This window comes from Herpailurus yagouaroundi, unplaced genomic scaffold (assembly GCF_014898765.1).
Source record: "Herpailurus yagouaroundi ecotype Mexico unplaced genomic scaffold, PumYag 141, whole genome shotgun sequence".
In the NCBI taxonomy this organism is placed as follows: Eukaryota; Metazoa; Chordata; class Mammalia; order Carnivora; family Felidae; genus Herpailurus; species Herpailurus yagouaroundi.
In genome coordinates, this window is record NW_024412396.1 from 63,530,450 (window position 1) to 63,556,091 (window position 25,642).

Here is a 25,642-nt window from a genome sequence, read left to right on the forward strand (position 1 = left end):
GTTTAATAAATGCTAACTGTACTGAGGCACGAGCATCACTTTTATTAGTCTATCAAGCTAGTAGCCACAGTAAGCGAATCTGATTATACTGTCTTCAGACACGCTGACGAAACCTGTTATGTCTTTATGTTCATTAAATTATTCCTCAGATCTGGAACATCATTTTTTTTTTCGTTAATATTATTCCCGCTAAAATAAAAGACATCACAGAAGGCTTCATTCATACAAAGAAGAAAACATCTTCTACACCTTCCACCCAAAAGTTAAAAATGGATAAAGTGGGGGGAAAGAAAAGCAAAACGACTAAAAAGTTTTCTTAAATTTTCTACCCTAGGATGCTTGATCCTGAACGTGTGATGGAATTAAAATGTGGATAAAAACTGAAGCCCAGCTGGGGTTCACACGCCATAGCTCCGGGCAAGTCTTTCAGCGAATGACTTGTGAGCTCCTCTGCGGCGCAAGCACTGTGATCTGTACAGAGGACCGTGGGGCACACCTGGCCCCCGTCCGCACGGAGCCTGCCAAGTCTTGGGAGGTGGTTTCCGTTTATTCTCTGCGAGGACTTCCTTAACCGCAGTTCTTGAAATGAAGGAGAGGGGGCGCTCCCCCTCTCGGCTCTCCCGATGGGGCTGGGTGCGCATGGGCGGGAGTGGCAGGAAGCAGCCGCCTTTCAGCCTCCTCTCAAGCTCCACCCTGAAACTCATCTGATGTCACTGGTCTCTCATCTCTCAGGATGGGGACCGGTTTGAAAAGCACAAAGCAGTCCACTAAGAATGTCAGCTAGCTTCTAAGTTTATCTGCCTCTCACCTAGAATTTAGGAGCTTGCCCATGCCGAAAGCAAATGCCACATTAATATTGACCAAAAGATACACCATCAGGTCTTAAAATACGACATCAGTGGGAAAGGGATTACACTTTGGGCCTGGGAGTAACATACTCTGCCATTTAAAAGTCAAAGTGAAGGTCATTTTATTACGAAGATGTTAGTACGAAGGCACATTTTCATTTCTCCAGAATCTATGTTGATTTAGGACTATAAATGTAGTAGAATGTCCTAACTCATCTGACATGTCTTCATTTCAAACGGCTACTTGAAAGAAAAGGTTGGTAACAAGAAGAACGAAGCTACAAGTATCTTTGTATCGGTAAGATGGGAAGGCAAATTTAAATTCTGTTGGAAAGGACAGTTGCATCATTTGAGACTCATGGGATGACAGATGGCCGGTTATCAAAGAATAAAACATGTGAAAATGAATTCTATACAGTCATGGAACAGATCTCTTCAATTAAAAAAATTACATGCTTGTTCCTTGTCTATCAAGAAAACATTTAAGTGGTGTGCTTTTGCATTTAAAAATAGATTGCTAATCTCCAATGTACAGAGCACCATACTGTCAGTGGGCGTTCTGTAGGAGAGTGAGAACTCGGAGGAAGGAAGCAGAGGGAGAGCTACCACAGTTGCAAGTTCATGAAACACAGTTCACTTTTGATTAATTACTAGTAATATGGATAACAGTAATAGGAAGTCCAGGGACAGAAGTTTATGTGCTTTAGAATCAGTTGATTACACTTGGATGCACAGAATTCCATTTTTAAAACACCCTCTTCCTACCAATGATCCAAGATACTTAAAAAGGCAAAAAACAAAAACAAAAACAAAAAAAACCGGTGCTTTCGGAGACATAGTCTTTTGTGGTCTAACACAAAAAACAGACTCCAAATAAATTATTATTTTAAGAATATTTGAAAATGCTTTATCAACATGTGGTAATTACAAATGAATCTATTTTAAAGAGGAAATATGTATAATTTTGCATATGGTAAAGGATGAGTCACTGTTGTCCTTTTATAAATCACTGGGTTTTGTTTTTCAATTTTCATTATTATTTTGATGACTTCCTAAAAGGGGGGGATTTTCATATTTTTGATACTACAAAGGGACATTCTAGAGTTAGAACCTTCTTTACTAACCTTTTGACAGAAGAAATATATAAAAAGCTGCTACTTTTGCATGGCTACACAATTCTATAAAGACAGTACATGAGCAAAGACATATAAGGATGGTATGGCTAATTAAATCAAGACAATTCTTTATGTTTAAGTACTTAGAACAGAATTCTATACATTCCTATTCATGAGCTAATCAATTTGATTACAAAAATGAGAAACAAGCTTTCAAAATACATCATTAAAAAAATAAACCTCTAAAATGGTACACATATAGGAGGGATATTATTTTCTGCTACAAAAATTTCCATAGCTATTTTTAGCCCACAACTGTTGCATAAAGTATTTCTTCCATAAAAGGCTCTCACACTTACAAATATAACCTCAAGATGATCTGCTGGCAAAAAAAAAAAAAAAAAAAAAAAAAGACAAATTTATTTTAGACTAAAATAGAAAAGAGAAAAAAAATCCCAGAAACAGGATATCTGCAAGTATCTATTTAGCAGGAAGCCCTAAAAACAAAACAAGAAAAGCCCACACATACTCGGGGGGATATTCGGTAATGAGGCGAGGCTGAGTTACACGAGAGAGCACGTCACTTTATACCTCGGGTTTCAGGTCTCTGTGCACCACGCCGACATCATGCATGTGGCTTACAGCTGAAACGAGCTTCCGCATGATGTAGCTGGCTTCAGTCTCACTGAAGTGCTTCTTTTTCTTAATACGTTCAAACAGCTCTCCCCCGTTCAGAAGTTCCATCACCAGAAATGTGTGAAGCTAGAGAAGAAAAAAGATTAATGTGGAGGGCTTTCATGAAGAGAAGTGTATTTATGTATGAAACATTCCTTGACTATTAACTATCGCCAATGCATTTAGAGAATCCCTTGGTAAAATAATCAACAGCAGTCCGTAATATTTTAGAGGAAAGAATCGAAGGGTAATGTGGCTTTTTTAGAATTCTATTTTGGTAATGGAAAATTTCAAGTACTGCAGTGAAATCTTTATATATCCTTTCCTTGACTAATTCTTTCATTTGAATGCCATTCCAACCCTCTTGATCAAGTTTACATAGCTTTCTTTTCAAAGTGTGACCTGGTGCTGACAATAATGTGAAATCGTCTGCTTTAAATAATATAGAAGATTAATGACAGAGAATGGGCAACTGCCCACGGGAGGACTGACACACCCAATGAATAGCAAATTTATCTTTTCAAAAAGGTGTTTCATGATGCCACTTTGAACCTCCTGTCAGACCTCAACAGATTAGTTTCAGGGTTCCTTGTTAATACCCACGGCAAATACCCATAACTCACTGCCTTTTTTTTTTTTTTAAATAATTGCTTTGGATACCAATGGCATTATCTTAAAGAGTTTAAAAAGTTATTTATTTACTATGCTTTGCACAGATGTCCATAAAGAAAATAACTCAGGAGCAACTGAAAAGCAAAGGAACTGTATCAGCTCTCAAATGAACACAAGCATGTTGTTTAAAGAAAGATAGCCAATCACCAGATTCAGGTGCTATGCATTACAGAACCAACATCACTTGACAAATATGTTTCTTTTCAAATTAGCAAAATCCTCCCCGAAAGAAAAAGCTTCATAATTATCCTGTACAAACTGGGCGAATTTTAAAAGGAGAACATTTTTAATAAGAGAATTGCTTCCAGCCTACCAGAGATCAAGCTAATTTGAGTTTCTACATATGACAAACCAGGTCAACACTGAAGGTCTGTTACAAACATCTGCCAGTGACTAACAAACAATGGAATGGTTTAAAAGATGGACTTTAGGGCTGCCCGGGTGGCTCAGTCGGTTAAGTGTCCAACTCTCGATTTGGGCTTAGGTCATGAGCTCATGGTTCGTGGGTTTCAGCCCCGCATTTGGCTCCGCACTGATGGTGTGGAGCCTGCTTGGGATTCTGTCTCCCTCTTTCTCTGCCCCTCCCCTGCTCTCTATCTCTCTCTCTCAAAATAAATGAATAAACATTAAAACATTTTTTTAAAGATAGGTTTTAGAACCAACCCTGGATCTGAATGCTGCTTCTGCTACTTACTTATGACCTTGGGGATGCTACTTAACCTCTATAACTTTAGGACCCTTGCCAATAAAATGTAGATAACAGTGAGAAAATGTTTATGAGACAGTTGACTAACGGCCTTCCAGAGATGTCCGTGTCCTAATCCCCAGAACCTGTGGATGTTACCTGATATGGCAAAGGGATTTTGTGGACGTGATTAAGGATCTTGAGCTGGGAGGACTGTCTAAATTATCCATCAGAGCCAACAGTATGGGATGGGACTATGGAAACAAGAGATTGGAGAGATATACAGAAGGGTCACGAGCCAAGGAAGGTGGACAGTGTCCAGAAGCTAAAAAAGGCCAGCAAATGGATTGTCCCTTGGAGCCTCCAGAAGGCACCAGCCCTGCCAACACCCAGACGTTATACCAGTGAGACTGATTTTGACCTTCTGATCTCCAGACTGCGAGATTATAAATTGGCAGTGTGAAGGTATGTGGTAATTTGTTACAGCAGCTATAGGAAACGAATACAAATCATCGCACACGAAGTGAACTATATGCTGCACACCCAGAGGCTGAAGACCCACCCTAATCAATTTCACCCCTCCGTGGAAGAGAAGACTGTGTGTACTTGGGGATGATCTAGGCCACTGTGTCACCAACATGGAAAGAAATCACCCCAGGTATCAACAGCTGGGCAGCAGAATGATTATATATTTGTACTAGTAGATACAAGGTCACATCGTGAGACAACTCACATTCAGTAACTCTTTAATATAAAAATAGCAAACAATAAATTTAACCTGTGGCATAAGTAACAAGGGAGGGATGCAGTTCCTGAGATCTGACATCCGCCAGAACATAAGAGCTGGGATGGAGCTGGGCCCAAGTGCAAACACCAGAGGGGGGTGTCGAAGGTCATCCACCAGTCCCTTGACTTGTTATGTGAATCATCTTCAGAGGAGACTGTCCGGGCTCCTTTTAGGCACCTCCAGTGGATGGGGGACTCACTACCTCCACTGCAGTCAGGTGGCCCCATGAGGTGGCCGCAGTAGGAGCACGGAGAGCAGCTCCTCCAAGTCCTCCTCTCAAAGACCTGCCTTTTCTGACTACGAGAGCCAAAGAGAAAGGAGATGACGATGTTATTTTTGGGTGCTCGCTCACCTGCTGGGAGAACCGGGCCATGTTGCTGCCTCCCCTAAGGCAGCAGAGCAGAGTAATTAAAAGCTTGTTCTGCAGTCGGACTGCTTGGGTTCAGGGCCCGGCGTTACCACTTACAAGCTGTGAGATCCTGTTACTTAACTTCTCAGAGTTTCAGTTTTCCCACCTGGTGGAGTTACCTTATATAAGGACTGAATCGCGCATGTGGAGTCTGGGACGGTACCTGGACCATGTAAGGTATGCAATACTAAAGGGCAGCAGTCACTGTGGCTAAGCTGTATCATTCCAGTGCTCTGGGAACTTTCAGTGTGGTGGAGAACTGGGCCTCGGCCTACCCAGGACATGCTGTTACAGTAGCACAGTGGAGATGGCCCAGATTTTCCCGACTAGATGCTTATGGCCCTGCTGTGTGACCATGGACAGGGCTCACGACCCTTCTGAGTCTGCTTTTTCTTTGGTAAAGCTAGGGTCAGCTGCATCCAGGACTGGTATCGGCTTTTGTGCTTAGCATGCTGTCTCAAGTAGGACTGTGTCTTCCCCCCCAGTCTCAGGGGGAAATGTGTCAACAATGGAGCAACTATTGTCATGGAGGTTGGCGGTGGAGGGGCTGAGGAGACACGGACTTGACACATTCCTCCCACATCCAGAGGTACATGCTTCTGCACGGGGTCCTGTTGCAAAGCAGGACCTGGCCTGTGGTCTGAGTGCACGTGCCATCTGGAGGGGAAAGGGGGTACCCTTGCCCTTCTGCTTCATCTTTGTTCTGGAGCTTGCATTAACTAGGCTTAAACTCTAAATCCTATTCTAGAAGTGAAAAGAAAGTCGAAGGCTGATCGTTAACTGACTACTGAGAAGTCCAGGGATTAAGCTGCGGAGGGCTGCAGCTGAGCCGGTGGGAGGCCCAGCAGCTGTGACCCACCCTGCCCTCTGCCCTTCGTCCATGTCACATATGCCCATGACTGAGTGAGAAGAGCAGAAGTGAAAGCGTGCACTGGTTTTGGGGGTGGGTAAGAAGTTTCTCTGCCCTCTCTGGTGGCCGGGTCGTATCCCATTATCTCTGACTCTGACCCCGGCAGTTGCAACTCAACTGGAAAAAAGAACTCTGTGTGAGTCAGTAGGGACACAAAAGTAGTGTGAGATACCTGGTCGTGGAAAACTTCATGCAGCTTCACGATATTGGGGTGTCCTTCACAGAGTTTCAGGGCTGTTATTTCTTTCTGAGTATTGGCCTCCATCCTGCAGGGATGAAAGTGATTAGCCTCCACGTACGTACCTTCTTCACCAAGTTTTCATGTCCGTATTATCCCAGCCCTACTTTTGTGTTTATTTACAGCGTGTTCAGAATGTAAGTGTTCAAGTATCACAATGAGGTTTCCATGACAGTAATGAATCATACCACCCACCAGAACAAGTAATGCATTATTCCTGAGGAAATGATTACTTCTGAGTCAGAAAAGAGCCCATCATGAAGAAATGGGTGCCTCACTTGCCTGACATTTTGGTAGTAAGAATACACAATCATGGAAGTAATAATGAGTTCCCAAAACAACTAGCTGGCTCCCAAAAGCTGCCAGCAAATTGCTAAGTAATTTCAGAAAAAAAAAATTCAGATACACAACTATTAGGAGTGGCAACAGCTGTCGAAATGAATGGGGCAAGTCTGATTATCACTGCCACGGAAAATGTTCTCACGGTAGACTCGAAAGCCTGTCACGCCATGATTTACGTCCCAAATGGATTACTTTACCAGCAAACATCTATTAGAGTCAGAGGATAATGGATCAGCTAATGAGCTGAATGGCTACACCCAAGGTTAAAAAGCTTTACAAGAAACCACTGATTTCAAAATAAAAATCCTAATTTACAGAATTCCTTGACCAGGATGAGTCCATACAAAAGAATGCCAAAGGATGCCAGAAATGGTCCCTACCTTTTGCTGATTATTTTGACTGCGAACGCTTGGTTACTTTTTTTGTGTATGCACTTTCGACATATTGAGAAACTTCCCTCTCCCAGCGGCTTGTCCTTCAGGTCTAGGTCATAGTGTTGATAGAATGGGGAGTCCTGATAAGAAACCAATATCATTTACCTTAAGAGAATACTAGGAACTGAGGCGCCTGGGTGGCTCAGTTGGTTGGGCATCTGACTCTAGATATCGGCTCAGATCATGGTTTCACGGTCTGGGAGTTCGAGCTCTGCACTGGGCTCTGTACAGACAGCATGGAGCCTGCTTAGGATTCTCTCTCTCTCTCTCTCTCTCTCTCTCTCTCCCTCCCTCCCTCTCTCTCTGCCCCTCCCCGACTGTGTGCTCTCTCTCTCAAAATAAAAAGAAACTTAAAAAAAAAAAAAAGAAAATACTAGGAACACAGAGGGATAAGTAACGGAGTAAAAGAACATTATTATTTCTTTTAATATTTATTTTTGTGTGTAAGAGACAGAGAGAGAGGGCATGAGCAGGGGAGGTGCAGACAGGGAGGGGGACAGAGGATCTGAAGTGGGCTCTGTGCTGACAGAAGCGAGCCCAACACAGGGCTCGAGCGCAAGAACCACGAGATCATGACCTGAGTGGAGTCGGATGTTCCAGCGACTGAGCCACCCAGGCACCCCTAAAGAACATTATTAATGTTAATAGATATGCATGGAATATATTTATATGCTTCCAAGATTCAGCTTGCTTTAGATTATTTCTACTTTCATCTGTATAATTTTTTAAGATATATAATTTGCTATCACTGCAAAAAGGAGTTCATTGAAATGGATGTGATTAATTCTCTAGGGCAAACATTGCTATTTCCATTTATTCATTTCTTAAAATTGCACCTTACTCAAATGGTAAGCCTATTAAATTCATTGGCCTTGACAATGTTAATTAGCATTGGTATTTAAATCATAACTGTATCATTTAATTAAGCACATGTATACCTTCATCATTGCGCTCCTGGCGACACTTGTCACTCCAGGGCGATCAACTCCTGTGTGGAACTGAAGAGGATCTATGACGGCCGCGTTCCGCTTGAACAGAATGGAAGGAGCGACAAAGGAATAGCCCTAAGAAAGAAAAGGAAGAGTAAGGAACGAGGGTTTGCAATTTTCCAGTTTAGCACAGTCCAGATTGTAATAATGTTTTTCACTCTCTGTGAAAAACATTCAAATATGTGTGGAGATGAATCTAATTTTATTTTATTTTCAATCTAAAATGCAAATCAATGGAGATTTCAAATCAATGGAGACAAACTTTTCCGAAGGAGATAATGCCATCTTCTGGTAGAATTAAACCAATTCAGAATTAAAGGCAGAAAAACCTTCTGTCCAATTCCACCCCCAATATCTGACTCAGAGATGGAGTTCTTTCGCATTGCTGATGAAAGTTCACTTAGGAACGCAACTAGCTTCTCAAAAAAGGTACAGTTAAGCTATTAAACAAAGTGGCCCAAGAGATCATTTTTCAAGCTCAAAAAATAGCAAGTTTCACTACAGCGAGTTTCTAATTTAGCAATTATTTGACTCTGATTAGATTTCCTTAGACTAAAAATTTCAAATGGAGTTTTGGAAAAGAAATAAAAATCAAATGGCAGAACGACGTGCCAGAATGAACCAAAAGGGGTATAATGACAGATGATAAATCTGCTCAAGCTAGAACACTCACTAGTTCAAAGAACATTTTTGAAACATCTACTATGTGCTCAGCCACGTGCTAGACATTAGTGTTATTAAGGTCCGAAGACACAGCCCAGGTGACCAGATGAAGCCATACTTATGGCATACTTATGGGGGTCCAGAAGTGAATCTCTGATAGCATTTAATAGTCTTTAATGGTTTTAATAGCTTTCTGATACCATTTAATAGTATAAGTCTGAGAAAGACCTTTTTCTCAGTATAAAATCTTCCCTAATTCTTTTTTAGGAGTTGGAAAACAGTTAAGATTTCTCACTGAAGATAAAGAATCAGATAACACTTTTTATGAACTGAAGACAATTTTATATGCTAGAGGTAAAATGAAGTAGTCTTGTATTTTTCTATAAAAGAAACTGAAGAGAAATAAAATTTCAAGTAAAAAAATCAACACTTCTTTACATAAAGAACTTGGAAATGCAAGCTGGTGCAGCCACTCTGAAAAACAGGATGGAGGTTCCTCAAAAAACTAAAATAGAACTACCCTACGACCCAGCAATTGCACCACTAGGTATTTATCCAAAGGATACAGCTGTGCTATTTCAAAGGGGCACATGCACCCCAATATCTATAGCAGCACTATCGACAATAACCGAAGTATGGCAAGAGCCCAAATGTCCATTGATGGATGAATGGATAAAGAAGATGTGGTGGATATAGATATAGATATAGATATATAGATATAGATACAATGGAGTATCACTCGGCAATCAAAAAGAATGAAATCTTGCCATTTGCAACTACGTGGATGGAACTGGAGGGTATTATGCTAAGTGAAATTAGTCAGAGAAAGACAAAAATCATATGACTTCACTCATATGAGGACTTTAAGAGACAAAACAGATGAACATAAGGGAAGGGAAACAAAAATAATATCAAAACAGGGAGGGTGACAAAACAGAAGCAACTCATAAATATGGACAACAAACTGAGGGTTACGGGAGGGGTTGTGGGAGGGGGATGGGCTAAATGGGTAAGGGGCACTAAGGAATCTACTCCTGAAATCAGTGTTGCACTAGATGCTAACTAATTTGGATGTAAATTTAAAAAAATAAAAAATAAAATGAAAAAAAAAAAAGAACAACACGTAAGTAATATCTACTATGTCACAGACCATAAGCCTCAGTTAATAATTTGCAACATCTCCATATTTAATCATTTTGAAGAGATTAGAGAATCTTGCTTTTAAAGACGCCAAGAACACTTATATGGGAAAATTAATCTTTTCTTTCACAGCACAGCCGGCCGCCACACAGGAGCGCCCTCTCTTGGAGATTACCTGAAACAGCCTCTCGGAGCTCTGGGGCAGCGCAGCCGGGGAGTACGTGGGATCCATCTCTGTGAACTCTTCTGCAAAGTTACTCACATCTAACTCATCTCGGATGACCGGCTTAAATGGGGCGGGCACTTTTTTGGCAGCTAGATCGTCCCAATTTATTTTCTGAAACAGAAAAAGAAAATGGGTACAAAGTAGAGACCAGCAGAGTGGAAATATTTTCTGAGACTAACACAGATGGATTAGGGTTTTAATTAGTCAACAAGGAAAGGGCACATCTTTCAAACCAATGATTATAAATACGTTTTTTTCCCAAGCAGGAGCACATTTTCTGACTGCAGTTTATTGCTGCATTCAATGCTATGCCTGAATGAGGAGACTGCCTTCCGTCACTGTGGGGTCTGGCCGTATCCTCCGGGGGGCACCAGGATATCCTAATTCACCCATAGGGAAAACAGAAAAATTACTTTTGTCCTGAAGGTGTGAGGCTAGAACAAAATAAAACTGAATGATGACAAAGGGCTTTTCAATGCTCTATGAATATGAATGCTGACTCTAATATTCCTATTTTCTAGAGACAAAGTTAGGTAGCTTTCTTCCTAGACCTGCTCTTCCTCCTGGCCATCTGGACAGACTAGAAAATAAACTCACTATAAATCATGCACTTGTTTACGTCTGTAAGTTTAAATGATCCTATCATACTGATATAATCACCCTTTTCTCATTTAAGTCTGTATCCTAGCTTTTTAAATACTGCTTCTTGTCTCCCCCATGGGATAATCCAAACCCCCTCTCCCCCCATGCCAGACAATTGTTGTCTGATAAATAGAGCCAACTCTGTGCTCTATTTTCTTTGTGCTCCTTCTGTCACTTAAAACAACCTCAGATAATACTTATTGAATCAAATCCCACAGCTATTCTATTAACATATTTCTTCAAATCTAAGATGTCCTCATTCATAGTGAGATGTGCCATGATTTCATGTACCATGAAGAAAGAAAAGGCATTATGAAGTAGAATGGTTAAGCTGTCCATTGTAAGACGCATTCTGATTTCAGAGACAGTGGATGACGTTCAGGAAGTTTAATCAACTAACGAAAAAATGTTTTTATTATGCCCTCTTGTGGAGGCAATGGAGAAAAAAAATCATTAGATTACAGATCTTCAAGTTTTTCAGCCAGCGTGGGCTTTAGAGACCAATTAGCTCATCTCCTTTAGACCCAGATGGAAACTGAAGCCTGAAAGTAAGAACTAAACTTCTCACTTAAACATTAGCTCATGGAAGGGTCAGTCTCTTGATTTTCTCGTTAGCGCTCTGTCCTCCGTGTGGCTGTAATGTTTTCCATTACAAGCATATGATATGTGCTTGGCTATTTATACATACATTAAGAGAAACTTCTAGAGGAAAGGGGTAATTTAAAGAGATATATTGTTAGCAGGAGAATGTTTAGTATGTAGAAAATTGATCGCTGTTACGTTCCTCTCCACGTCCTCTCCATTTAGGTCTTTACAAGTTGGATTCTGGTCTTTCCTAAAGAGTCCTTGTCATTTAAAAAGCAAAGCCATTAAGGAACCTAAAATTACTATTTCAAGCTACAGAAAAATTTCTGTAATATGAAAGACATACTGTAATATTCACAAATATAGTGAACTGTAGTGAAAAAGATCCTAGGAAAATATGATGGGGGTATTTTGCTTGAGCACTTCCTTGAATTTTACATTGTTAAATTTTCAGCCACATTTCTCAACAAGGTATTTGAAATAGTTTGTTCAACTACTAATCTTTGTAAGCCATGCTAATTTATGAAATGTACACATTGAGAAGTTAATTTTATTCTAAATGTATTTGTTACTGAACTTCTGTAAGATGTGTGGTAACATATTTTTAAACGGGTTACAGCTGAGAGACTGGTGCTCTTTTTTTGAGTATAGAAATACAGAGAGGGGGGCTCAGTTGGTGTTAAGCGTCCAACTCTAGATTTTGACTCAGGTCATGATCCCAGGGTTGTGGAATCAAACCCCCTGTCACACCCTATGCTTAGCATGGAACCTCTGGAATTTTCTCTCTCTCTCTCTCTCTCTCTCTGCCCCTCCCCGCCACTCGTGCTCTGTCTCTCTCTCTCTCTAAAACAAAATTTAAAAATACGTCACACACAAAAAAGATAAGAAATACAGAGAGGTAATTCTTATTCTCAACCATTACTTGTTTTTCTAGATTTAAAAAACAATAGACAACACAGAGGTTACTCTAGGGCAGTTTTCCTGTGTTATGTTAGGCGTTTTCATATACTCTGGTGATAATACTGTAAAAGCTCAGTTTGCAGAATAAAAATAAAACCCGGATGGTCCCTTTAGACCATAAATATTTAAGTCATGCTTACTGAGGTGATGAAATTTTTTAAGAGTCCTAAGTTCAGGGTTTTAAAAACTGAGGTCATGGTATCCTGGGTTGACTACTCAGACTTAAATAGCTAGCCAACTCAGCCAATTCAATTCTTTTCCCCAGTTATCTAAAATTTTGGAGTTCTTTTGTTCGTTTTACTAAAGTGAGCAAACTAAGTTAAGCAGATGTATTGGTGCTCTGTAGAATGGTCTCATTAGGTTTCTTCAGAATAAGCAATAAGTAAGTAAATAAATAAATAAATAAATAAATCTATGTTACAGATAAGTAACTGAGAAATAGGCACATTTTAAATTTTCTGTGATTGCTCCTGAGAAAAGGAGAAAGGATGAAATCACTGTCTAAAGGGCAAAACACACTGGTGGGAATGGCTCGTGAACTGAGAGAAAAGTAAAAAATAAAAGCTTCTTCAGTCCATATGCCTAAATTTCAAGATCATAAATAGAAACCAATACTCAAAACTCGAACCAATAAGCATATGGAAGACTGAACGCCATTATGGTCCTCCCCACTCTCACTTCATTTAGGCAGAAAAAGACCATTTAGGTGTCTCTAAGTAGAATTCTTTTTTTTTTTTTTAAATGTTAACTTATTTTGAGAGAGTGAGAGAGAAAGCGGGGGAGGGGCAGAGAGAGAGGGAGACAGAAGCTCCCAAGCAGGCTCTGTGCTGACAGCAGAGAGCCTGATGTGGGTCTCGAATTCACAAATTGTGAGATCACGTCCTGAGTCAAAGTCAGACGCTTAACTGACTGAGCCACCTAGATGCCCCTCCAAGGAGAATTCTGATCCTAGGATTCCTACAGGGTCCCTGCTATCTAAAAAAAAAAAAGGTACAGTGTATGTGAAGATAGGGAGCAAATGTCTCCAAAAGGGGCCATGTTCACTCATTTCATGAAGAATGCCAAACACCCTGCAAATAGCAGGCCATATAAAACCATCTGTTCAATAAATTTCACCTGAAAAAAGAGATGTTCTTTGATTTCATCCGCATCACGTGGACCACATCCCAATCTTTTCTTGGGATCTTTCATCAAAAGACGCTGAATCAGGTCTTTAGCTAAAGCACTCATTTCTTGAGGATATGGAGGCTCGCTTTTTAATATTCTCCTGTTGACAGATAAAACTTGCTATTAAAACAACCAGAGGATGAAGTTACAGTGACGATATTCTTAGCAAGACAAGTACTGTGTCACACACTTTGAAACTAAACTGTATGTGAAAAGCAGAGCAAGAGAATTTAAAATGAGATGCCATGAAATCGAATTTCCGAAACTAAGCAGAGACAAAAAGCGTTGGATCATTTTTTTCAGTGTAAGTTGCTCTTAATGGGGAACCACCACCCCAAATATTTAATTGGGGAAAAAAATGAAGGCTTGGGACAGGTTAGACCTTGACTCGACTCTCTGATGAAAGATTTCCCAATGGAAACAACTCCTAATAAACTCAGAGAAGTCAATCCAGCACTCAGCTCCAACCATCATACCCTTCTCTCTTCCCCTTCCCTGTGTGCCAGGGAACAGCTGGGCCCGGCGGGAATGGGGAGGGAAGGCAGGCCAACGCAGGTAGGGTCACAGCCACTGGGACATGGCTCCACTCCTAACATCTGAAAATGAGCACCGGACCTGGGGCTTTTCATGGGATGAGATCACCTGCTTCATTACCTCCCACTATTAAACAGTCAGGTAAGCCCTATAAGGAACTCAAAGGTAAAGTCTACTGTTTACTATGGAAAGTGAAACATTAAGATAATCAAGTTTCTTGATGAAATATTTGAATTTATGCTAAGATCATGGAAGAAATCAATCCAATCCAAATGTACCTCTGCCTCTGTGAAAGGGCAGATGAATAATGAGAAAGAATAATGAAAGGGACGGATTGAAATTAAGAAGCTTAACACGGTATACACGGAGATAGTTATTCCTTTATTCGGGTTTGTAAAAAGATTCCCTGTTGGGCATTAAAATATTAATAGCCGTTATGGAACAAAACCAGGTAACACATTTGTAACAGACAGCACAGTGTGGTTAAGCACATGGACTCCGGAGCCGGACCGAATTCAAACCCTGGCTTGCTGCTAACTGGCTGTGCGACTCTGAGAGTTAATGAACGTCTTCACACCACGGTCTCCTTAACCTAAAATGGGTATTATGATGCTTAAGTGAGCGAAGACAGTGCTTAGCGCTGCACCGGGAACATTGCAAGCGCTTGACCTGTGTGCCCCTGGCTCCCTTCGGCTACACCAACCACAGAGAAAACCACAGCCAGTAGCCACTGAGAATCAGTGAAATGACAGTGGAACTGTAAGTTTTCACTGGAAATTCTAGCCGTCTTGTTCATTTCAAAGCTAATCCCGCTTCTGGCACTCCATCCTGGGGATGCAAGAAAACCCGGACAGAACAAGGGGAAAAAAAGAAGTACACTTTTTCTCTTTAGGGTTCTTTAGTGTTCCCCCAGGGCTCGCTGCTCGTCAGGGTTTTCTGCATTGGAGAGAATCCTCTCCTGGGACCAGGCACAGGCGTCTCTGAGAGACACTGGCAGCCCGGTTTCTGAGGGAAAGCTAAGCAGAGACTTTTCCATTTTCCCCACCTTTCATGTGCTTTTAGCAGGCAGGGACTTTTTGTGTGAAAGGATCAGGCAATAGATACCCTGTTGCTGACATTCACTTTGGCTGAGAAATAAGCACTTTGGCTGACGTTGTCGAAAGGTACTGATTCTGTAGGTCCATACACCTGAGTCATCGGCATTTGCTGGAAGTCTACTCCGTACAGGCACTTAGGGAAAGCAACGGTCATGCCAACCCTGGCGGTTCATCCACAAAAGGAGGGGCATCGAGAGAACAGGGAGCACCCGGAAACAGGGATGGACCCACTGAGATGCCAAGCTGCGAAGAGGGGCGGGAGACTCCACGTACAACTTGGGGCGGAGGTCTGGGCACGCAGGCAGCATTGGTGGGCGACCGACGGCTGCAGCAGGTGCCACACGCAAGGAACTGGAGCGTGACATTGGAGTGAGGCAGGGAGCACATCAGGAAGAGATGGAGTGGAAATCTGAAGGGGTTTCTCGGAGCAGTACTGACGAGGGGACGAGAGGGACCACCAGTGGTGGCCCCAAAGCTTCCCTTTTTCCTGGCCGCAGCGAACACGGCCAGAAGCAGCCGGAGGAGGTTGGGCAGGCGATGGTGAGCACGCACCCCGGCTGGCAGGAGTGAAAGCAGGGGCCACGCAGGAGGTAGCACAGCAGGACCGCTTCTTAGGCTCCTTGTCGTCTCGGTAAGCGGAGTGGCACGGGGCTTCCTCAGTGTGTGGAGAGGTTCTGAAGCCTAATCCCGCGGAGAACCGTAGGGCCAGGAAGAGGACCAGAAATGGAAGTGCGCTGGTCAGGAGAAAGAGCCCCCAGCAGGCTTAAATCTCTTCTCCAGGGGAAGATATCTCTTCCTCTTCTACTTCCTTGAAACGTACGGGGCCGAGATGCATGTGAAATGACAGCTGTGCCTGGTTATCGCGAAGTCACCCCTGAGATGTGTGAGCAGACAGGACTATTTAAAACTCAGAGAACACAAGTTTCTGGGTGTTGTCTCTTACCCCAAGGGTGTCCTTGGAAGGGGGGTGAGCGGTGGAAGCTGTGCACAGAGGAGTAGAACAATGCAGTCCCGTAGTGGCCTTCCCATGTGGGGGTCACCCATCCACCTGTTCTCATCACTAATGGCTGAGTGTGCCCTCTGTGGGCTGGCCAGCCAGGCCTGGTGACTGCAAGGACCCCTGATGAAGAGGTGCTTGATGCTGTCATGCTGATACCCATGTTTCCTGATCTGTATCTCAGGAAGCTAAGTAAAACTGGTGCCAGATTACAGCCTATTGTGACCTGTGAGTATGAATGTCAGTCTGAAGCTCAGACCAGCGCAGTTACGCAGAATGCGCACTGCAGAAAGGGGGACGTAGGTGGAGGATGCTCATGAACCTTTAGCCGTGACAATACTAGAACATCCTGCAACAAGGGCAGGGAGACATTTCTCAGGTGTTGTTGCCACTTGACCTCTTCGAATGTTCTAGATTTCTGAGTTGGTAATGACCCAGAACTCTTTTTTAGCTCCAAAGGGAATCTGGGAAACTTGAGAAATGAACTGTAATGGGGTGGGGCCCAAACAAATCTTTTTTTTTTTTTTTTTTCAACGTTTATTTATTTTTGCGACAGAGAGAGATAGAGCATGAACGGGGGAGGGGCAGAGAGAGAGGGAGACACAGAATCGGAAACAGGCTCCAGGCTCTGAGCCGTCAGCCCAGAGCCCGACGCGGGGCTCGAACTCACGGACCGCGAGATCGTGACCTGGCTGAAGTCGGACGCTTAACCGACTGCGCCACCCAGGCGCCCCCTTTAATTAATTAATCTATTTTTTATACATTAAAAAAAGTTTTTATTTATTTATTTTGAGAGAGACACAGAGAGAGAGAGAGCAGGGGAGGGGTAAAGAGAGAATCCCAACTAGGGTGCACTGCCAGTGCAGAGCCCTATGCAGGGCTTGAACTCATGAACTGTGAGATCATGACCTGAACTAAAACCAAGAGTCAGATGCTTAACCAACTGAGCCGCCCAGGAGCACTGAGCCCAAATAAATCTTAGAGCTCTCTGGAAAATCAGAACAGGCTCTGAGTTGACATATCACATTAAACACTTCTTGTGTTTGTTATCATTTAATCCATACAATAATCCTATCAATAGGCAGCCACTATTATCCCTGTTCTAAAGGTAAGGAAAGATTCCTTTCAAATCAAGACATACACACAAAATTTTAACTTGATATTCCAGAACATAGATGCTCCTAATATTTTTTTGCAAGAAGAAGCAAATAACAGAGCTAAGAAATTTTGAAAAATAAAATAATTGGAAAAGATCTGCCTAGCCACATGTTAAAATGTATTATGAAACAAGATGGTAAAAGTGAGGTGCTAGCAAAGTAAATCAACAGCCAAATCACATGAACAGAAGAGACAACTTGAAAAACATCCAGGCATATACACAAACTTACATTGTTTTTGAAAAGGGACCAGCCAACATGGGAAATGCCACATTGTTTGACAAATGTGCTGGGGAAACCAGCTATTTGGGAAATAAACGAAGCAAGACCTTGCCCCGTACCACAACCTGAAATGAATTCCAAATGGATTAGGAATTACATGAAAAAAGAAAATCAAATAAAATTAAAACCAGTAATATAAAAATGAATGTAAAATTTCTTTCTATTCATGAGTGTTAAGTTTCTGAGAACCTCTGTGGTAAAAGAAATTCACATCTGATTAGCTTAAGAATGTATGGATTGGGGGGCCTGGGTGGCTCAGTAGGTTGGGCATCCAACTCTTGATTTCAGCTAAGGTCTTGATCCCAGGGTCATGGGATCAAGCCCCACATTGGGCTCCATGCTGAGTGTGAAGCCTGCTTAAGATCCTCCCTCTCTCTCTCTCTCTCTCTCTTCTCTACCCCTCTCCACACCTCATACACACACACACACACACACACACACTCTCTCTCTCTCTCTCTCTCTCTCTCTCAAATTAAAAAAAACAAATGTATGAACTAAAGAGTACTAACATCGAGATTAAAATTAAAACTATGATGGGGAGCAAGATGGGCAGATGGGTAGATATAGAACAAGCAAGGATGGTAAAATAGTCAGGTAGCATCACGGCAGTGTGTGGGCAGGTTTCCACTGTGACAGGTATTCGAACATTTTCATATCAAATGTGGCGGAAAAAGTGAGCTCATGAAAGTGTGCACGTGTTTCTTATGATCACAACAATATAACAATACGGAACTGTCTCAACAATGCTGTTAGTACAGTGGGCAGTGCTCACCTGTCACCCCACTGAGGTCTTTGCTCAAGTGTCACCTTATCACAGCAGCCTTCTGGAACCATCCGAACAAAAATACCTATTTCCCCACCTTATTCATCCCTCTCCTTTCTTTTCTTTTCCTCCATGGCATTTGAAGACTATTTGTATTTATTGATTGGTTACTCTGATCTCTCCCAGCTAAAATGTAAGCTCTGAGGGAGGAGAGATTCGTTTTAAAGGCAATTTTGTTCAGTGCTTTTTTCCTGGGGCCTAGAACACTGCTTAGCATATAGCAAGTCCTCAACATATACTTCCTGAATAAATACACATCTGATTATTTTCCATTTACGATACCTTGCTCACTCAGGATCTTTCTTCCTCAGTTGCAACAGATGCCTGCAGATAACATCTTTGTTTTTTCACCAATAGCATATGCCTTCTCTTGGGGTGATTCTATTTGTCCTCCATTTCAAAGTTCACAATCTTTCCTATTTTGTGACTTAACATTGTTGATTCTCCCTTGCTGGTTCCCATGTGGTCCCAGAATTACCGGACTACTTATATGCCTGCCTGAGTTAGGAAGTTTTCAGCAAACTTCATTCACTCTAACTAGATAAGAATATTATGGTGCATCTACTCAATGCTATATTACGCAGCCATTGCAAAATTATGTGTACAAAGAGTTTGTATACATGAGAATGTGTATAACTTTAAGCAAAAACTGGAAAATATGAAGTTATATTTCTAGCATAAGTACAACATTATACAGATGTGAAAGACTAAAAGGAAATATATCAAGATATTGGCAGTGCTGGTCTCTGGGTGTTATTACGGTTTTCCCTTATGTACGTTTTAAACTATAGTGAACGTTACTTTTAGAACAGGAACAACAGAATGAACTTGATTTATAAGATCACAGACCCACGGAGACCAGCACAAGCCTGGCATGGGGGCTGGGAAGACTTGAACCCTCTGTGGGTATTTCCCACTGCCCAAAAGGCCTTCTTTTCTACCTTCAGCCTCTGCAAGCCTCTGGGTCCTCCTGGCCCAGCCCATGTGGTCTCTCCATCATGAACGCTTCCCTGACACTCTCAGTCCCCAAGGGTCCATGCCGCCTTTGTATTTCCATGGCAGTCATCTCACCACTCCAATACTTCCCCAAACTCCTGGTATTATGAATTGTCATCCTTTTATTCACATCTTCCTGAACAGTATACAAGTTTTCTTAGGACAAGAACGTTGCCTCTGTATTTCTCCTCTGCCTGAGGAGGTAAAAACCACCCAGCAAATATTCCAGAGATGAATGAAATCAATCACCCTGTTGTCTGGGCCGGTACTTCCCAATCCCTTACCTGAAATAAGCATTCAGCTCTAGGAAAGAAAACCGCAGCACAGAACCAAGTGTGAGCCATGGGACAGCATGAAGCAACTTTCCAGGAGTCATTTTGTACTTGACCCCAGTCCCAGCGCCCAGTTGCTCTGAGTTCTTAGGCAAGACAAGCCTCAGTTTCCTTGTCTGTAAAACAGCACATGCAGCTACCTGTTTTCCAGGGCTGTAAGGATTCCAGGAAATGCTATGTGGGACTTCTCGGCACAGAGGCTGGCACGCGGCTGTGCCCTGGGGAGCCTCCCCCTCTGTGGGGCTACTCCAGGACTGTTCCTGCTCTCAGATACTGGCTGCCAGAGGGGACACTTCCCTTTGGCTGTTACCAGATCCTTCCTTGATCCACCTACCCCGTCTTTCTTTAGACATTGCCAGTAAGAATAATAAAATGAGATTCTTTACCAATTCCTGCAAAATCCGGGACTCTACTCAAAATCTCAGCCAGTAATCCCTGGGAGCCCCCAGGGCATGTCTTAAGTGAGCTATAAATACTCTTCTTCACTCTACATAAAGCATCTCCTTTCCTTCTCTTGCCTCACAAGCCACCTGAGGGGTGCTCACTCCTGCCATGGCTTCTGGTGCAGAAGAGAGAACATTTCTGGTCCCTGTGAGGTTTGAGGACGTAAAGATGTATGCACGATCTTGTAAAGATTTTGGTAAGAGAGCTTTCTTTTTCTTTTCAACGTATAGCATCTTCTCCCTAAAAGTGATGGATACGACCTAGACTTGCCTCCCCGCCGGGGGGGGGGCCCCCCCAGGGCCAAGGCCTCTGAGGACCGAGCTGATCTGCCTGGGCTCCTCCTCCTTGCACTCTCATGCACTTAGTGGGTCTACCAGACGGCTTTATCAGACATGCCTGAATGTGTCTTAATCACAGGGTGGGTGCAGATTTAGGCTAAAGCTGGGATCCCACTACACTGACTCTGGTTTTTGTTGACAGACCTCATCCCTGTCCCTCTTCCTTTCTCTCTTTTCTGTGACCCGGACGATGCTCACGAAGCTTTTACTTCACCCACTCCATTATCTCTGCTGGAGCACCTTTTCCTTAATGGGCAGGATGAAAGGGATTCGAGAAGGTGGAGAACCACACCTTGGTGATGTAGGACCAAGTGGCTGCAAGGGACAGTAAACTAAAAGCAGTATTTCAAGTCAAGAACAGAGTGAAATGCAAAGAATTTCAAAGAGATTGCTAAAGGGAAAAGAGCCAAGGTCAGAGCAAAGAGCCAATACAGAGCCAAGAGTATCACCTGAAAGGTTTGAGGCCCTTCCTGGGAGGCGCTGGAGAACCATGAGCACCTAAGGAACAGTAAGATTACTCCAGAAACTGAACCAAATGAGTCACAAAGGCAGAAGGCCACCTCCACAGCCTCTCCCAGTACGGATGAGGCTGACCTTTCAGACTTCAGGTGGATGGGACCAGTGGAGAGCCGACTGGGTGGTAATGAGAGGTGGTGATAAGTACCTCCACAGAGCCTCGCCGGGAACAACCCAAGGCCAGGTCTCAGGGGGAGCACTGACAGACTACAGTAACCATTCTAATAGCGCCTCTGGCGGGTCCTTCCCACAGTTGGAAGGATTCTTCCTATGTTCTGTTCAGGGCTCTAAGCCCTCTAGTGCCCTAGAGAGTGAGTGCTTCAGAGGACAAGTTCATGATACAGCAGGATTCAACTCTATCCCCACACGTCATGCAAGGGCAGCAGGAGTAAGCCGAGCTGAAGGACGATTAAGGCAGTTAAGACAGAAAGCTGAGGGCAGGGTCATGTCCATCCCGTTCCTCTCCCAGCTGCAGCCTCCCGGCACTGGACTCTGCCCTCCAGCTGCTGCAATTGTGTCACAGAGAAGAACATGTAGATGAATCGCTATTGTGACACACGTCATCGGATTTGGGGGGGGGGGACTAGTCAAAACCACCTCAAGAAACACAGATGCTGCTACTGGGTACAAAAATACAGAAAATGAGGAAGAGAATAAAAAAATGAGCAGCACACTGGGAATCAAGAAGCCTTTATAAAATACGCTGATAAAGGATTTTATCATGAAAATGTGAGAGAGACACGGAAGCCATGGGGGAAAAATAATCTCTTAAAACAGGGCAAGAAATAATAATGCTTGCCAAAGTTATTCTATGTGTAACTCTAAAAGCAAGACATTCGTAAACATAACATTTAAAAAAATACAAATGAACTAATTCAAGATGTTACTAATCAGCATGCATAAAAGAATACAAGAAAACTACTATCTTAATTTTGTTTTAGAAGACTATAATAAGGCCACACAAAATCAACGTAATTCCCTAAAGACAGACACTCTTTCGGAGGACAAGTAAGAAATTAATCACCTAAGGCAGAGGTCAGCAAACATTTTGTAAGGGCCCATGGCACGCAGACTTCTAAGATGGTCTCCAATGATCGTGGTCTCCTTATATTCACAGCAATCTCCTTGGGTCATCCCCTCCCTTCAGATGTGCGTGGGACCTGGTAACTTGCTTATAAACAATACTATCAGTAAAGGTGACAGGATACCGCTTTCATGATTAGGTTACAAAACAGTCCAGCCACCTGGGAGACGCTTCCCGTTCCTTCCCAGTTTGCATGCCTTGAGGAAGCAAACGGCCATGTTAGGTAGGCCCAGGTGGCAAGGAACTGAGGGTGGTCTTTGGCCCACAGCCAGCCAGGACCGGAGGCCCTCAATGCAACAACCGCGAGGAACTCAATCCTGCTGACAAGCACACGTGCTTGGAAGCAGATCGTCTCCCAGGTGGGCCTGGAGACAACGACAGCCCAGCACTTTGCAGCCTGTGAGTGACCTGGAAGTGGAGGGTCTGGCTGAGCTGTGCCCAGATTCCTCATCCCCAGGAACTCTGAGAGAGTTAATGTATGTTGTTCTAAGCCACTGCGTTTTCAGGCAGTTTCTCACTGGGCAATGGATGACGGATAACCAGTGAAAGGCCAGACAATAAATACTTCAGGCTTTGTAAGCTACATAGTCTCTGGGCCAAATATTCATCTCTGCTGCAATGGCCCCCAAAGCAGCCAGAGGGGATACCCCAATGAAGGAGCCCAGCTGGGTTCTGATAAAATGTTACTAATGGACAGTGAAACTCAAAATTTCATAGAATATTCACATGGCACAAAATATCGTTCATCTTTTGACTTTTTCAACCATTTAAGAATGCAAAAACCAGCTCCCAGGCCACAAGAGAACAGGTAGCAGGATGGATTTGGCCTGTGGGTTGTAGTTTGCTAACCTCCTGACCTAAAAGGTACAGCAAGAGCTCTGTTGAGTATTATTTTGATAACACTTAGACCTGAATTTATAGAACACTATGCTATATACAACGAAATACACTAATAAAGCCAAATAAAACAGATAATGAAATGCCAAATAAACATCGCATGGCAAATATTTTCTACATTTCAGAGTCAGAGAAATTGAGGCAAAGAAACGCCCCTGTCAAAGATGACGGAAGAAGTGCAAATAGAACCTGTATGTCCTGATTCTCAGGTGAGGACACAGGATTCAACTACCATGGGTAACAAAGCCCCAGTCAAGTAAAGAGGAGGCGCAGACAGAACTGATGGAGATACTGTGATCGGGTGGACCCTTCCCCACAGAGCCCAGAAGTTCTACACAGAAGGGGAATAAAGGCTAGTGGGGACACACATGGAAAGCACACGCCACATACATGAACTAAAAATAAGACACGGACTCAGAAAAGCCAATGAAAGGTTTATCCTAGATAAAACTATCTTCACTTCCCTAAAGCAATGTCAGGAAGAAACAACAGAACTACTCTATGTTGCTTAAATTTTTTTGAAGCTTATTTATTTATTTTTGAGAGAGACAGAGACAGTGCAAGTGGGGAAGGGGCAGAGAGAGAGAATCCCAAGCAGGCTCCGTGTTGCCAGCTCAGAGCCTGATGCAGGGCTTGAACCCACAAAACAGCAAGATCGTGACCTGCGCTGAAACCAAGAGCCTGAAGCCTAACCTGCTAAGCCACCCAGGTGCCCCAACTAGTCTATGTTCTTTAGAGGAAAGAACCAGGATTTATGGGCAGAGGTTAGATGAAGCTTATTGCAACTTACGTTAAGGGGGCAGGATTTTATACAATCAAAGTTGTTCATTAATGGAAGGGGCTTTCTTGAAAATACCTTATACAACTGTGCTCACCGCTCATGGATGGCGCTCAGACAGAAGGCAGAGGACTACAGGACCCTGTTGAAGGGACTCTTACATCAGGGAGAAACTTTTCCTATCATTCTTCTTCTTTTTTAAAAATCTATTTGGGGGGGGGGTACAGGCATGTGCAAGTGCACGCAGGGGAGGGGGCAGAAAGAGAGGGAGAGAATCTCAAGCAGGCTGCACGCTGTCAGTGCAGAGCCCAAAACAGGGCATGATCCCACACACCATGAGATCATGACCTTGAGCCGACATCAAGAGTTGGACACTGAACCAACTTGAATCACCCAGGCGACCCCTCTCATTCTTATTACATTTTGAAATTTGACATACCAGAAAAACATGCCTGCTCTCATTTTAGGCTATGTCTAGACAACAAGAGCAGGTAGATAACTTGGATAAGATGTTCTTTTGAAACACCTTAAGTCAAAGCTCTAGAAAGTATACGGCATTCAGGGAAGATCACAAAAATTCAGGAATGGAAGGGTTCAATGATGAAGAAAGTCCCTGGCTAATTAATACAGGGGACAAGATAATGATATATTTATCTGAATGGTACATTTTTTTCCACTTTTTAAATTTATGTGTTTTTTTTTAATTGAAGTCAAGTTGACACCAAATGTTATGTTAGTTTCAGGTGTCCAGTGTAGTGACAAGACTGTATGTTATTCTCTGCTCACCAAAAGTATAGCTACCTACATACACTATTACACTATTACACTATCACTATTACTACAACACTATTACATTACCATTTACTTATTCCCTATGCTGTGTTTTTTTATCCCTGGGACTTATTCTTTCCATACTTGAAGTCTATTATCTCCTCCCCGCTTCACCCATTTTGCACCCCCCCCCACCCCGCCACTTATCTCCTCCCCTCTGGCAACCATCAGTTTGTTTTCTGTATTTATGGGTCTGTTTCTGCATTTTTTGTTTGCTAGTTTGTTTGGCTTTTTAGATTCCATGTATAAACGAAATTATATGGTATTTGTCTTTCTTTGACTTACTTCACATAATACTCTCTAGGTCCAGCCATGTTGTTGCAAATGGCAAAAATATCATCCTCTTTTACAGCTGAGTAATATCCCATTGTATATATACTGAATGGTGCATATTTTTTTTTAATTTTTTTTTTCAACGTTTATTTATTTTTGGGACAGAGAGAGACAGAGCATGAACGGGGGAGGGGCAGAGAGAGAGGGAGACACAGAATCGGAAACAGGCTCCAGGCTCTGAGCCATCAGCCCAGAGCCTGACGCGGGGCTCGAACTCACGGACTGCGAGATCGTGACCTGGCTGAAGTCGGACGCTTAACCGAATGCACCACCCAGGCGCCCCGAATGGTGCATATTTTTAAAAGAACATACTATGAAAGACTTTATACCAGGAAGACAATCAGAACGATTACTTTGAAAGGAAAAGGTAGTTTAGGATAACCGAATGATGACACAGTTTATAAATTTCAGTAACAACAACAAAAACCCCCAAACCACGAAATCATGGGTCAACGCTAAGCTTTAAAAAAAATTATTAATAACATGACCAAATGGATAATTGATTAAAGGGAAAGAATGTTATCTAAGTTCTTGAAAAATATTTTCTAGTTTTAAGAATTTAGACACTCTGATTCAGGCTCTTTCTCTTTCTAAAACCAGAATGTCAAATGATTGACCTAAAGGCAATAAAATCAATTTAAATTTGAGTATCACATGGCTTATAACATTCCTGCCATCATAAGCAGCAATATACCTCTCTGCAGGCAGACCTGTGG

At 42.6% G+C, this 25,642-nt stretch overlaps 1 protein-coding gene across 11 annotated transcripts in view; it reads right to left on the reverse strand.

The window, feature by feature from the left end:
• Positions 1-25,642, reverse strand: part of RPS6KA5 (ribosomal protein S6 kinase A5) — a 182,455-nt gene that overhangs the window by 18,402 nt on the left and 138,411 nt on the right. For all 11 annotated transcript variants that reach the window (XR_005791137.1, XR_005791136.1, XM_040478006.1 and 8 more), the window contains 6 exons: positions 13,437-13,587; positions 10,083-10,244; positions 8,054-8,179; positions 7,062-7,195; positions 6,274-6,367; positions 2,555-2,725 (listed from right to left, as the gene is read on the reverse strand). Coding sequence is in view for 9 of the 11 variants with exons in the window: in XM_040478006.1 (XP_040333940.1) it covers positions 2,555-2,725; positions 6,274-6,367; positions 7,062-7,195; positions 8,054-8,179; positions 10,083-10,244; positions 13,437-13,587 (838 nt within the window). In the remaining 2 variants the exon portion in view is untranslated. The remainder of the gene's footprint in view (positions 1-2,554; positions 2,726-6,273; positions 6,368-7,061; positions 7,196-8,053; positions 8,180-10,082; positions 10,245-13,436; positions 13,588-25,642) is intronic.